The sequence below is a fragment of the Podarcis gaigeae genome (genome assembly GCF_964106915.1).
Source record: "Podarcis gaigeae genome assembly, chromosome: 12".
NCBI classification, from domain to species: domain Eukaryota; kingdom Metazoa; phylum Chordata; class Lepidosauria; order Squamata; family Lacertidae; genus Podarcis; species Podarcis gaigeae.
In genome coordinates, this window is record NC_139688.1 from 33,280,729 (window position 1) to 33,295,467 (window position 14,739).

The 14,739-nt window shown below is 41.4% G+C and overlaps 1 protein-coding gene across 1 annotated transcript in view; it reads left to right on the forward strand.

The window, feature by feature from the left end:
- The first annotated feature begins 6,633 nt into the window (after positions 1-6,633).
- Positions 6,634-14,739, forward strand: part of AHR (aryl hydrocarbon receptor) — a 45,965-nt gene continuing 37,859 nt past the window's right edge. Inside the window, exon 1 of the mRNA XM_083705268.1 lies at positions 6,634-7,497. Within this exon, the coding sequence (XP_083561394.1) occupies positions 7,442-7,497 (56 nt within the window). The 5' untranslated portion in view covers positions 6,634-7,441. The remainder of the gene's footprint in view (positions 7,498-14,739) is intronic.

Here is a 14,739-nt window from a genome sequence, read left to right on the forward strand (position 1 = left end):
TTCATTATTAAGTCATGTCATTGACTAGTTTGAAACATGTAGGCATTATAGTTGTATCTCTTTTTAAAGCTGCTTCAGGTAACATAATTCCCGGCATGACAAAGAGATTGAACAAGATATTGCTGAAGTCTTATCCTTAACTGATTGTCCTTCAGGTTAAAATCCCTGCGTCATATTGTTTTGATGGATCTTAAATTCAAAGATAAAATGAATTGCTGTCTTTTACTGAGTCATCTTGCTCATTACTGCCTACACGGACAGGCTCTCTGGGATTGCAGATGGATAGGTATCCCAGTCCTTCCTAGAACGAAACAATACACTAGCCTTGAGGGTACTTCAAGAGTAGAGATGACCAAATTATTTGAAGAACATTCTAACATACTAAATATCTCTTAGTCTTAAAGTGATGTTGATTACATTTTTATGAAAAAATTAAACAGATACCTTTGGTAGACATGAATTTTTCACATGACTGAATTTTTGTGTTAATTATTCTCATAATAGCAAGTCACTTCCCTCTCACCTGTTCTTCCATGTATTTATTGTTACTTGTTACTAAAGATGATTCCCACCCCCCCAAGAAGTAGAATCCAAACAATTTTTCAGCGGGGGGGGGGGGTTGATCTCCACATGAGGTATATCTTGTTCTTTGGATAAGATAGAGCCTTTGATCCCTCTGCAGGCAACACATGGAGAGGAAGGCGTGTGAGCTGCCTGCTATACACTGCAAGTATCAATCATTTTTGAAAGAGTGACAGCTTTCTGGCAAAGAACGTTTGGAAATAGAGTGGCATCAAAAAGATAGTTGCATGCAGCAATGAAAGAATGTAAATGCAAACTTGAGCACCAAACAAGACTCTATTGCAAGCTAAATCTTGTATTCCCCAGCCCTTGGACAGATTTCCTCAGAACAATTAAGGGTTTGTCTGCACACATGATTTGTTACCAGCTAACGTTTTCAAATGCCCTTGTAGTCTCAGTCAAGCATGTTTCATTGCATGTTTATGAATGAAGTAGGAATTCTAATCTGTGTGACTATAAATGTTTACTGTATGTATATATGTACCTTTCTATGATTGTTTCCCAGCTGGATAAATGAGTGTCCACTTATCAAGGCTTTTGTCTTTTAATTGTTTAATTGTTTAATGTGTAGATCACCTTGAGATGGTGGTTTGGAAGGCAATTAATAACTGTCATAATAATACCGTTCTGTCTACTTATCTGGACCTAGGAGTATCAGACCCCACAAAGTGGTCAGATTTCAGGGTCTGCAGGGATATTGTCAGTCAGTCTTAACAGAATACTTGTTTTAATAATAATAATAATAATAATAATAATAATAATAATAATAATAAACCTCCCTTAAATCATTTCTACATCCACAAAATAGAGGCTGACATTGAAAAGATGTCAGATTATTTTTCTTTTCCATAGGTATATCAGCAAAAAATAATCAGCAAAATATGGTTAATGTTGTTTGTAGGCAGAAGTTGAAATAAACTTGGAAATGCCATAGAGGTGAAAAACTGACTCTCAGGCTCACACAGCTGGTGTATAACAAGAAATACTAAGACAGGCTTATCATGTTCCAGCTTATGTGTTACATATTTAGATTTCTTTCTAACTTTTCCCAAGGGCTCAGGGTGATTTGTAATATATCCCTATCTCTTATTAAAGCCTCCTATATATTTACTAGGAAAATAAGCTAAGAAATAGGGCAGGTCTGGGACTTTTGCTGAAGCATAACCAAAGCAGATGACACACTTTAACAAAATGGCAATTGCTGTAAAATGCTGGGCGGAGGGGGTCATCGCCTTATGGATCTAATGGTTGGGCTGAGATTTATAAATGGACCTTCATTGTCCAAATGCTCTACCTAGCATATGGCCGGAATTCTATGTTACTATGCAATTATCTATGACAGCAGTGTCACATGTTCAAGTGATAGCTGAAGTTCTCACGTGACAGACATTAATGTGTGAACCTAGTCTTGGGCATCAACAATCCTCTTTTTGCAATCAACAGCAGCATTTCCTATACTTGAGTTACTCCTCCTTGGCAATGGAGTCAGTGAAATCAACTGAGAAAACATAAATTCTCCTTTCACCCCAACACACACACACACACACACACACACAGAGAGAGAGAGAGAGAGAGAGAGAGAGAGAGAGAGTGCTACAACAGAAGATAGGATTCTTATTAACTCTGAAACCAACCACTGCACTGTCCCAGGAATATGATCCAAACAGGAAACACACACCAGTTACATCAAGACAAGTGGCATATAGTCACATCATTCTGGCCCCATTAGGAAAATCAGAAGCATATACTTAGGCAATTTGTGGTAGGAACGTTTCACAAATAACACTCAGAAGTCTTCTCAGAACCTGGGTGTTATCTCTGCATTTGGGCTCAGACGTAGACACGCACAATCGCTGATTTCATCTTCACGGCCTTGAAATTTGGATTTTTTTTCAGACCAGCATACAAGCACAATGGCATGTACACAATCCTTCTCCCAGAGCTAGCTTACCTTGGGCCCCCCAAATGAAGCTGTTAATATGGGGTTTCATATGCTTTGTGGTTATTTATGGAGACTTAAATAATAACTATGATATGAATTTAAGTAGCCTAATAATGTCATATTGTAGTATAATCGAAAAACACAGGCACTCTTGTTTTTGCATGCTTGTTTCAAGCTGAGTTGTTGCAACAGACTCCTGTCTGAAATGATTCTGGTGAGCTGGAAAACTCAACAGGTTCAAGTCACAGCTTTTTGATGGCTATATAAGGCAACTGGTCCGCACTGTTCTATGTTGCCCATCCTTTTCAATATCATGTCCTTTTAAAGATCTTTATCATTATTGTTAAAGCGGGAAATGAGCAAGAGATGACCTCGTGTATCTGAAAGACTATCTTACTTCATCCCTTTGTACAGAAGCTGTGCTGGGATGCAGAAGAAGATGGAACCCAGATTCCAGCTTGTCAAGACTAGTGCCAGAGTATTCTTAGAAGTCGATTTTTGGCTGCGAAATGGAAGAATCTTTCCACTTTAAGAGGATGTTGCTAAACCAAGCCATTTTGGCACGCTTCTTCTAGGGAATTGAATTTTTAAAAAGAACACTATTGGTGTTATTTCAATGTCTTTCCACACATTAGGCTTAAGTGTAAAACCCTACATTGACCAGACTACCCATTCATATTATAAATACCTCTAGGCTGCATTAACAATGATCAGACATAACATAAATATGAGAGAGGCAAAGACTATTTCAGTCTTACATATGAAAATACTCTGAGATACAAAGTCTATAATCTTGAAGCCATTTACTCTGCAATAGTAGTATTGAAATTTACTGGACCATTTCCACCCCAATTGGCTTGACAATCAAACATTTCAATGACTGGTTTGCAACCAGAGATATATCAATTGACTAGCTACCTTTGAACTAAGAACAGCATAATGCTCCTTCACTTCTTCCAAGGGAATGAATTCCAGCTCTCAAAATGTATCATCACCTTACAAGTGATCTCAAAATTGCTACCTCCCTCTCTCTCTCTCTCTCTCTCTCTCTCTCTCTCTCGCTCTCTCTCCTTTAAGGAATTTGCCATTTGTTTCCATGGAAGATAGTGCACATCCTTAGACCACTTACTGTGCTTCACAGAGCGATCTGAAGCACATCCATTCATAAGTAAGTCCCGCTAAGTTCAATGGGATTTACTCCCAAGTAAATTTGTTTAGAATTGCAACCTTGGACTAGTTTTTCCACCAATTTATTGGTCTCCATCACACATTAAACTTGTTCACAAATCACAATGACCACAGGTACAAGCTGTCTCCACACACGTACAAATGTTTGTGTGAAAGGATGTACACTTGTTGATTTCTACAGTTCCACTAGATAGATAGATAATTTATTACGGTCGGAGACCAGTTTATAAAACACACTTGGGGTACAATCCCAGAAGGAAAACAAACATTTAAAACAGTTCCACTATTTGTATATGCAGATTGCTTATATGTTAAAATGTAATAACTGTTACGTTACATAACTGCTCATTCCGTGTAATGAATGAGAACCCTCTTAACTGCATAAGGAGTGCTTCACTCCAATTAGTAGCAGTAATTCCACGCAGCTAGAATTCTATGCATTGGTGTGAATGTCTGCACTGATGAAGCATATAGATGGGGGTTGTTTGTGTGTATACTTCTATTAGATCATGACTTCTAATCCCATTTGGGTGAAGACCTAAACATAAACACTATTTCCTATTAATTATATGAAGTACCCATTCAATGATAAATGGATGAAAGGAGCTACTGTGTTTCTATAGAGTTTGTCCAAGGAAGTTAGAGAGGGCTGCTGTGCTCAGGTTCTGCTCTTGGGCTTCTCATAGGCATCTTAACTTGTATTACCAGCCCTTAACTTGTATTACCTACAATATTATTATATTACAGCCCTTAACTTGTATTACCTACAATGTAGGATTACCTACATCTTGGTCCTGATTTTTAACAGGTAGTTTATAAGGCACATGCAGACTCCAATGCACTTCTCTATATGGACTCTTACAAACCTAAACCCTTCTGATTTTGTTTCCATTCACAACGGTGTGTCTTGTATAATCTTCTGTTATTTGTCAGGAACTCTGAAGTATGTGACTAGCTGTATTTTTTTTTATGATACCATACTATTGTTTTTATAATGTATTTTTGTGTACCACTTGGAGATTTTAAAATATTAAGCAGTTTAGAAATCTTTTTTAAAAATGCTTTTCTTCTGCTCTGGAGGGTAAGATTCAAACCAATGGCTTCAAGTTGCAAGGAAAGAGATTTCAACTAAACATTCGGAAAACCTTTCTGACAGTAAAAGCTGTTTGGCAGTGGAACAGACTCCCATGAGAGGTGGTGGACTCTCCTTCCTTGGAGGTTTTTAAATAGAGGTTGGATAGCCATTTGTCATGGATGATTTAGCTGAGATTGCTGCATTTCATGGGGTTGGACCAGATGACCCTTGGGTCCCCTCCAACTCTCTGATTCTATGAAATAAATTAATAAATTTATTTGTAACATTATAATGAAAGAATCCACTTAGCTACTATATTATGGAGTGTTGTAACCACAGAGGTTATATAACCCTATAGGTCAAGAACTGTTTTTCAGTTCCTTGATCTGTGGCCGGATTTAATCCATACGTCCATCAAATGTAGTTCATTATCTCAGCTTTTCTCTCCTTGTAACAAAAACATCAAAAACATCAATGCACCTTAAAAGGACGAAGGCAGATAACTGATTTCGCAAGTGCCAAAGAGTGTTGTAGAGCCCTTTGATTCATTTCCTCTCCTTCAAGTTTACATTGCTATTATTTGATCTATAACATGCTGTCAGGACAAGACACATATCTCATTACCTTGTATAGCATTCATTTAAAACAGTGACAGTAGGATCTGTCCTAGGAAACAATTATTTTTCTGTTTATTCAATTAGTTCCGGTTCAGTCCTATCCATCTTTACTCTGCAGAATATATCATCAGAATTGTAGACTACAAGTGTCTGATGGAAACATCACCCTGTGTGTGGGGTTCTTTAAGGTACTACAAGAATCTTTGTTGATTTATTAGAGCTGCGCTTCCCTAAAATCACATAAAATAAAGGATATATGCTATGTTTGAGGGGGTGTGAAACTATGGGAAAAAGCAATCTTTTAAAATTAATGGAGTTCCTCCAAATAGCATACACCCAGCAAATAATCTCTATGGATGTTCTTTTTAGATGGTCACAAACAACTGTGCAGGATTGTGATGCTTCTTGTATTGACAACTGCACACTGCACCCCATATCTATCTACTTGTCTGGCTGCTAAACCAGAAGGTTGGTGGTTCGAGCCCACCTACGGATGTCTATGGCAGGATCCCCAAATTGCAGATTTGGACTAGATGACCCTGAGGGTCCCTTCCAACTGAAAAAAATATATCAAAATATTATATCTATGAGAGAGACTGCAATTTCTAATATTGCACCGATGTACTACTGCTTCATCCCTATTTTGAGTTTTTTACTTACTGCCTAGATTTAACGTTGTTTTCTTTGGATTGTGGTCTAAGCTGCTCTGGGGAATTTCTCTTTTTAAAAGGCTGGGAGTGTGACAGAGAGAGCTGAGCAAATCCATTTCTAATACTGCCTGCCAGTGCAGGTGAGCCATGTGGGCGGGGAGCCACTTTCCTGCAGCAACTTCTTTCCAGTGCTCACACAGCACTTCAGGCCAATCATTTCCCAGTCTGATTCGCACGTGCGCGTTCGGCAAACTGCGTGAAGAGAAAAAATGAAGAATCTCTCTCTCTCTCTCTCAATCTGATCGCGTCGCTTGTTTGTTATGGTGGGGTCTATTGTCCTCCCCGCAAGCGCGGCTAAGTTGTCCTGATGTGTGGTCACCCTTTCCTCCTGGGTCCCAGAACCCCGCCACGGGAAAACCACCGGAGGAGGAGGAGGCCCTGCCGCCTGCTTCTGCTTCTCCCCCATCCACCCGCCGTGCCTGCTCGCTTCCCTCGCTTGACCTTCCCAACATGGCGCCGCGCCGCCCCCTTGACGCCGACGACGCCCACAAGGGCCTCCTCTGTGGGCGGCGGCGGGGCGGGCCCTGGGGGAGAGAGCGCAGGCTTGGCTGGCTGGCTGGCGGGGTGGCTTTTGAGACGGAAAGAGCCGTTGCTATAGCCGAGAGAGAGATAGTGGGTGCGTGGAGGGAGGGGAAAACAGTAGCGAGGCCTTCTGGCCGACACTGAGGGGGGACGACGACGACGACAGCGGCGTTCGCTGAGGTGAAGCGAGGCTTCGCTTCCCGCCTCGCTCCTGAGGAGAAGGAGGAGGAGAGACGGCGACTGAGGGCAGCTGCCCCGGAAGCCGCAGCCGCCGCCTCCGCACCTGTCTCGCACTCCCGCCGGCCAGACGGAGAGAAAAAGAGGGAGGGAAGGAGGAGGAGGAGGGCGGCCGTAGTGGGTGTAGCCGGCGCCGAGCACCTGGCCCCGTCCCCCGCAGCCGCAGCCGCTCCTCCTCCTCCTGCCGCCGCCTCCTCGCCCGCCCGCCTCCCTCCCTCTCTCCCTCCGTCGGCCGCCTCTCAGGGGAGTCCGCGCCGCGGCGGCAGGAGTGGCATCAGGGCGAGCAGCAGCAGCAGCACGACGAACAACAACGGTGTCAAGGCAGGCCGGGAAGCTGCGGGCGGAGCCGTTTCGCCCCGAGAGGAATATTCTCCCTCTCTCACAGACACACACAAGGTCCCTTCTTAAGCCGCCGCTGACATAGTTGCGGAGAGGTTTCTGCTTCTCAAGCCGAGGGGTGGCGGTTGTTGTTTCGGGCGGCGGTGCAGAAGTAACGAGGGGCTGCCGCTCTCTGCCGCAGGAGCCGGAGGAGAGGAGAGGAACTGGAGCCTCGGCCAGCGGGGGCAGGATGAACCCCAGTGTCACCTACGCCAGCCGCAAGCGGCGGAAACCCGTGCAGAAAATGTAAGTGGGTCGGGTGGCTGGGGTGGGGTAGGGTGGGGTGGATGTTCCTGGAGAGCAAAAACGGGTGCCTTTTTTCCTCCATGCTGAGGTCTGGATTTCCCCTCCCCGCTCCCCTTTGCAAAGCTGTCGCCTCTTTTCTCTCTCTCTCTCTCTCTCTCTCTCTCTCTCTCTCTATATATATATATATATACACACACACACACACACACACACACACACTCTCTCTCTCTCTCTCTCTCTCTCTCTCTCTCTCTCTCTCTCTCTCTCTCTCTCTCTGCACGGCTCTCCTCCTCCTCCAATTAACCCTGATGCCCTTTTCCCTGTAACCTTGTGCGTTGCTTTGCTGCGAGCGCATCGCCTCCAAACCCTCGTAGTGCCCGCACTGCAACTTTCTGTATTTTTGTTTCTCTCTCCCTCCCCCTTGTAAGGTTATGCTTTCTATTGTGTTCCGGCAGTTTCTTCAGATTGTCGATTAGCCTTCAGTTGTGGATCACGCCCCCTCCCCCAATTGTATCTATCTATCCTATTATTATTATTATTATTATTATTATTATTATTGGTTCTAAACAAGGTACCCTGGGATAACTCTTAAACATGTGCAAAGGGATTTGGTGGCCCGAGTTAACCGTTTGCGCAATCTGTGTCATCCCTCCTTTCGTTGCTGTGGTAGAAACGCATCTAGTGACTCCCCTAGATGTTTGTAAATAATTTGTAAAGGTCTAAAGGAGCCTCTGGTTCTTCGGTTTAAGTCTTAAGTTTAAGGCAGTGCTCATTGTTTTATTTTGTTCATCTTGGAAAAACTGGGCTGGGATTAGGAATGGCCTGCCATGGGGACGGTTCTGAACCTTGTTCTAAATTTGTGGTGACAGGTTGTGATTTAGGGAGGAAAAGGCACTCTGCACATGCACAGGGGCAGCTTAGGAGCTACATATATTTCAGCAGTTAGTTGTGCTATTGGAAATGGATTCCTGGGCTGAGTTGCAGTAAAATTAAGCCTTGATTCGGGGCCCTATTTTTGTCAGGCTCTGATGACCCAGTTAAGTTCAAACAGCTGATTAAAATCAGAACAAGGACTGGGAGGTGGGAGGGGATGAAGGAATGATTTGAGTGTAAGGCAGCATCCCTGTGCACATTTACCTGTGAGTAAGCCCCACTGAACATAATGAGACTTGGTTCTGGGTAAACCTGCATTGGGTTGCGTTGTCGGCCAGTGTGGCTGGGCTCCCTGACCAAGGATGTCAGCAGGCATTTAAGGTGATGGTCTGACAGTCTGTTCAATGTAAGTTTAAGATAATTATCGAAAGCTTGCGGCAATGGATGTAGCTTTTGGCTTATTTTGGCTGTGGGCTGTGACTTGTGCTGTCTTAACAGGGATTGCTGCTTAATGTATGGTGTGTGTGCAGAAAGCCACGTTGTGCTGACTGTGCTTCTGCCACTGCAGTGGGCTCGTCTGTGATTCGAAGACGATCATTTACTCATTTGCTCAGCTTGGTTTTATGATGATTATATTGTACAGTATTGTGATTTGCCACTCTCTACCTCACCACCGTAGGCCACAATGTTGTGCAGTGTCAGTCTCCGGAGCGGCATCTTGTTGTTGTGGAGGCCAGGAGTATTGTGATACAGATGTAATAATTTAAGTGTGTCAGTAATCTGTGCACTTTTTCGTATTTATTGTAATGGTTGTAATTCTTCAAACGAGGCTTTACCAATGTAAAACTGTACAATGTACACGTTTACCAAGCTGTCAAAGCTATGTAATTTCAGATAGATTGGTTTCATCTTTAAGAGAACGATAAGCAATCGTAGAAAAAAAAAGGATTTATATTTTTAATGGGTGTGTAAATTCTTATCCTAGGAATATATGAAATCAATAGTTAATTTTTTAAAAAAGTTAATCATAGGTATGAAGGTTTACCCTTAGGTGTTTGATTTAAAATTAATATTTAGTTTTTAAAAAATCCTTTTTCTGTAGTGTTTATGAGTACCACTTTTCACTAATCTGTGTTTACTGGTTAAGTAGCACTGCTGATGAAATATTTATTCCCCAACACAAAGTAACTGTACTGAGCTTGGTGGGATTTCCCAAAGGACTTCAAGAAAGATTAAATGGAATGGTATGGGAGCGGTCTGTGCTGTGTTAGCAATTTTAAAGTTTACTAAAGTGCATACCAATGTTTAATGTAGATTGTGGAGTCTAACTGGTTAGCCTTTTAAAATTGTTAATAGGAACAAATGCAGGAGGAAATCCTTTGGAATAATGTATACAAATTGAATTCTAAAACTTTGGCAAAGCTAGTATTGTCCTCAAGGTGCTAGTGTTAACCTTGAGATGCAGGATTTTTAAAAAATAATAATAATCCTAGTTTATTTTTCTAATCCAGCATGAAAATGCTGGGGCAGGGGGTTGGCAGGTGTTACTGCCATGCAGTATAAATAATGGGGGGGGGGTGCCAGTGTACTTTATGTATCTGACTTCACATTACAGTACTTGAAAGTTATCTGTGCTTATTAAGCAGCCTTAGGTACATTATGTAGTAGTTTCTGGATTCTAGAAAAGCAGCACTCTCATAAAAAGGATAGCCATTATGTCTCCAAAGTTTACTTTAGAGGTGACGGTTATGCAACACTTACTGTTAAGTAACATTGTAGTTTGTCTTGTAAACAGAAGCAGGCTTCTGATGTGCAAATGCAGTAAGTTTTTAACACTGTATCCTATAGAATATTTTTTTTAGCGTGTATGGAATAGTCTTAAGCTGGTTGTTGCTGAAGAGATCCCCTTGCTTCTAGGAAAAACACTCAGACTCACTCATGTACTATTGTGAGATACAACTACCAGCATATCATGTGAGGAATGTGAAATCTTTGGAAGCTTGTATTTGAGCTTCCTTGTTCTCCACAGTTTCATGTCAAACAGGGTTTGTTAGCTATGTGATTGTTGACTTATGAAACAAATCAGGCTCACGACAAAGTTAATTTAGCAGGCATTCTACTTAATAGAGCACTCCTCTTGATTTACGAAGCCAATTCATGTAGGAGGGCAACACTTACACTTAATCTTTGTATAGGATTAAAGTTAAGAGAATTCCTTCCTTCCTGTGTCTACATTATGGTACACATACACTAATACTGTATATGCAAAAGATACATGCTCCAAAGGAAAAGTGCTGTAGTCGGTTGCAACGTAGAAATATTCTTCAGGGCTACTTTGTGGAAGTAAAAACATTCCAAACCAATATTGTTGAAGAGTAGACAAAACACTTCCTTAGAAAAACATTTTTTAAATTCTTACACCTGTGAATAAATCTCACTGAATTCAGAGGAACTTGCTTCTGTGCTTAAGATTTCACTGCTCCCCTTTCAGAGGTATGTGGAGCTCTTAATATTTATTTATTTTATTGCATTTATATTCTGGCTTTCTTTGAGCTTGCTTAATTGCAGGCTTTATCAGTATGGCAGGCTTTATCAGTATATTTTAAGTGCTCTATTGATGTGTGGCCTACCCCCCACTGTAGTATAACATGACATGTATGTGGTCCTTTGCTCCTCCATGAATACTGATTCATTATACAAGGAGCCAATTGAAGAAAGCCCTGGTTTGATGTGGTTCATGCCTCCCCCCCCCCCCCCCGCCTTTTTGTTGTTGTTGTCCCATTAGGAATATGAAATAGAAAGAATATAGGTTCACATATGGCTTTCTTTCTGTATATTTTCTTTGGGCCTTTTGAAGCCCATTATGATACTGGGTGCAACTTTGTATTGGAAGAGCAGAACGTTCAGGATATAAGTGCTGACTTTTATCCCTGCAACTGTTACAACATTCTGTATCTAAAAAGGGCAAATAGACTTCCCAGTCTCCTAGGCCTAGCATACAATGAAGAATGTCCTCACATTCTGATGGAGCTGATATCATTCAGGGGACAAAATGAATTGGCAGCCCACCCACCCCCACCCCCCAAGTCTTGCTCTCATACTGGGACCGTGGGGTTTCAAGCTCGCTTGAAACTGCCATTTGTAGACTTGCTGGTTACAAGATTCTGGCATAAAAGCTGACAAGTTATTGTGTGTAGATTCAGTGGGTCATACGATTGGGTTATTTATTGGAATCTGCCAAGGGGCAGTCAGATAATTCCCCCCTGTTGTTTCACCTTCCCTTCTGTGGCTTGATGAACCTCCCTGCAGCATGGTTCTGGGAATTCCTGTCCTAACATGTTTTTGTTTTTTCCCAGGCTGTCGTTTTTGGCACCTTTCCTTGGCTAAGAACTGAAAGTGTTATGTGGCTCCTTTTCATTTCAGTACTAGTGTTTATGAATGTATTTAGGATCAGAATTAATTTTAGATGTCATTCTATGGTAACATAATATATATACGTAAAGGTTTTTTTTAATGAAACATTAATTAAAGAGACAGATTCAACCATTGTTACTTTTATGGACTTGGACTGAAATGTTTCAAAAGATTTGCATTTAATTTGACTTTTCAGTGGTAAGTTGTTTTTGTTTAAGAACCATGTCATATGTTGATGTGGGAAATAGTGGAATAGTTTCATCATCATATGCTGCATATATTCATCCAGAGGTGCACAGGGGAAAGTATAAAATTGTGAAACATATCCACCAACACTGTCAAATGCACATAAAATATTATTCCTCTACCTAAAAACATGTATACATATACAGACAACTTTATTTGCTGCTTTGTCCTTTGCTCAACTTTATTTGTGTTATTTTTAATCTAGCCTTTAGGATTGCTTTTAATTGTATTGCTTTACTGCAGGGGTCAGCAACGTGCGGCCCGTGGGCTGGATGCGGCCCATGAAGACCGCTTTAACAGCCCACAAGCTGCCCCTGAACTGAGCCACCCACTCGGCGAGTCCCCGCGCCATGCTGCGCCTGTTTAGCTCATGGGGGACTCGCTGAACGGCGTCAGAGTTTGTGCTTCTGTGCAGGTGTGATTTTTGGCATCTGGGCATGTGCCGACACAATTTCCGGTGCCACAGACATGCACAGATGCAATTTCTGGTGTCATGCTGTGCCAGTCTGGCCCACAGACAATCTCTGAGGGAGTGATCCAGCCCATGGCGGGTAACCCTTGCCAACCCCTGCTTTATTGTGAACTACTTAAGAGATTCTCAACATAGAGTAAATAAGTGGACACTTTTCACTCGCTGATCACCATAACACTGTCATGGAGTTCTACTCAATATTGAGCCAGAGCAGAACTCCAATGTATAGTTAGCAGAGTAAAAATTCGTTGCAGGATTCCCAAAAAATAGACTAGAGGCAATTAATATTTCACCCAGCAGAGCGTTACTGCTATGGAAGGCAAATGAGCATAATGGTCACAAATCCAATACATTCAGGATTGGCACTGTACATAAGAAATCGAGTTGCAGCAGATTTAACATAAACGTACAAGAACTTCTAAGACGTCTAAAACCTTAACACAGGTTAAAAGGTATGAAGAACCTCCTAATTATTCTGGGCGCATGACCTGATGTGCAATTCTAGTCAGTACTGTATTGACCACAGCAGATCTCCAATAATAGAGAAAGAGAAGGTGAAACCCAGGCTTCTTCTGGCCTTACTTTTATAGGCACATAACATTAAAATTATTAAGCCATTTTCTTTTTGCCTTTCATCTGTTGGAGTATTTGAAAGCAGGTGATTGAGGCCTCAAACAATAGTGATAGAATGTTTAAGGATAATTTTCTTAACATTTTTGGAAATCACTTGAGTCAGTAAGAATAGAATAGGATTCTGTCCATGCATACATTAAAATGCAGGCTCCTTTAATATAACTGCGGTGTTTTACATGTGCACAGCAGCTTCTGCATATCTGAACTGAATATGTATAACCTCTTCCACCCCCTCAAGTGTTGAAATACAATATTACAGAGTGGAATAAAATATTACATAAATACCAGAAAGTCTATAACAATACTTGTTTAAACTGTGAGAATTATATGCACTTGCCGTAGAGTAAGTCTCACTACATTCAGTAGGGTTAACTTTTACATAGCATTGGACTACCTGTCTACTAGCTAAAGGAAAGCTGTAAACCTTTTACAACTGACAAATATATTTAATTGGCTTATTTTTTTCTGCTCTTCTGAAAATTGTCTGGTACCTATCTAAGAGTGATTTACTTAAGCAAAACACTTCTATTATAAACTGCCTATAGAACTTAAAACAGTTCAGATTTGGGGAGCTTTAAACAGTGTGCAACTGGGAATATTCCTGGAACTATGTGTAATCTGAGAAGTGTTCTTCTGTTAAATGTCACAGTGGAATGATAAATTTTAAGTATTGTTTTGGCTAAAAAAGAGAGTATATATTCTTAAAATGGTGTGGTGTGGTGTAGTGGTTAAGAGCGGTAGTCTCCTAATCTGGGGAACCGGGTTTGCGTCTCCACTCCTCCACATGCAGCTGCTGGGTGACCTTGGGCCAGTCACACTTCTCTGAAGTCTCTCAGCCCCACTCACCTCACAGAGTGTTTGTTGTGGGGGAGGAAGGGAAAGGAGAATGTTAGCCGCTTTGAGACTCCTTAAAGGGAGTGAAAGGCGGGATATCAAATCCAAACTCTTCTTCTTCTTCTTCTTCTTCTTCTTCTTCTTCTTCTTCTTCTTCTTCTTCTTCTTCTAGTGAAATAGGTTTAACATAATTGCTTACTCCAGAGAAGAGATGTATTCCAGTGATTAGTCCTGTGGGAAACATGGCCTTGCTTCATTTTATACTTTGATACATTTTATACTTTAAATTTTATTTATTAAATTTGTGTACCCCCTTATATCTGTAGATCTCAGGGTGGTTCATATCATAAAATTAGAATATAAAATACATAATGAAAATATAAACGATGACAACCCAATAATCCCCCCTTCTACAACACATTTTAATAGGACATTGGATGTCAATCAGCCAAAGGCTTGGTTAAAGAGGAATGTTTTCACCTGACATCTAAAAGTGTATAGTGAAGGTGTCTACCAAACGTCCCTGAGAAGAGCGTTCCCCAAATGGGGAGCCACTGCAGAATAGGCCCATTCTTGTGTTGCCACCTTCCGGACCTCTCATGGGGACTCAGAGGATGATCTCAGGGTCTGGGTAGGTGTATATGGAGAGGGGCGTCCCTTGAGGTATTGCAGTCAACCTCAAATGACTGATAAGCCAACTGTAAACCTTCTGACCATTAACAGCCAGTCACCATCATTGGCCAACTCTTGAACCTTTATTTTCCTGTTGA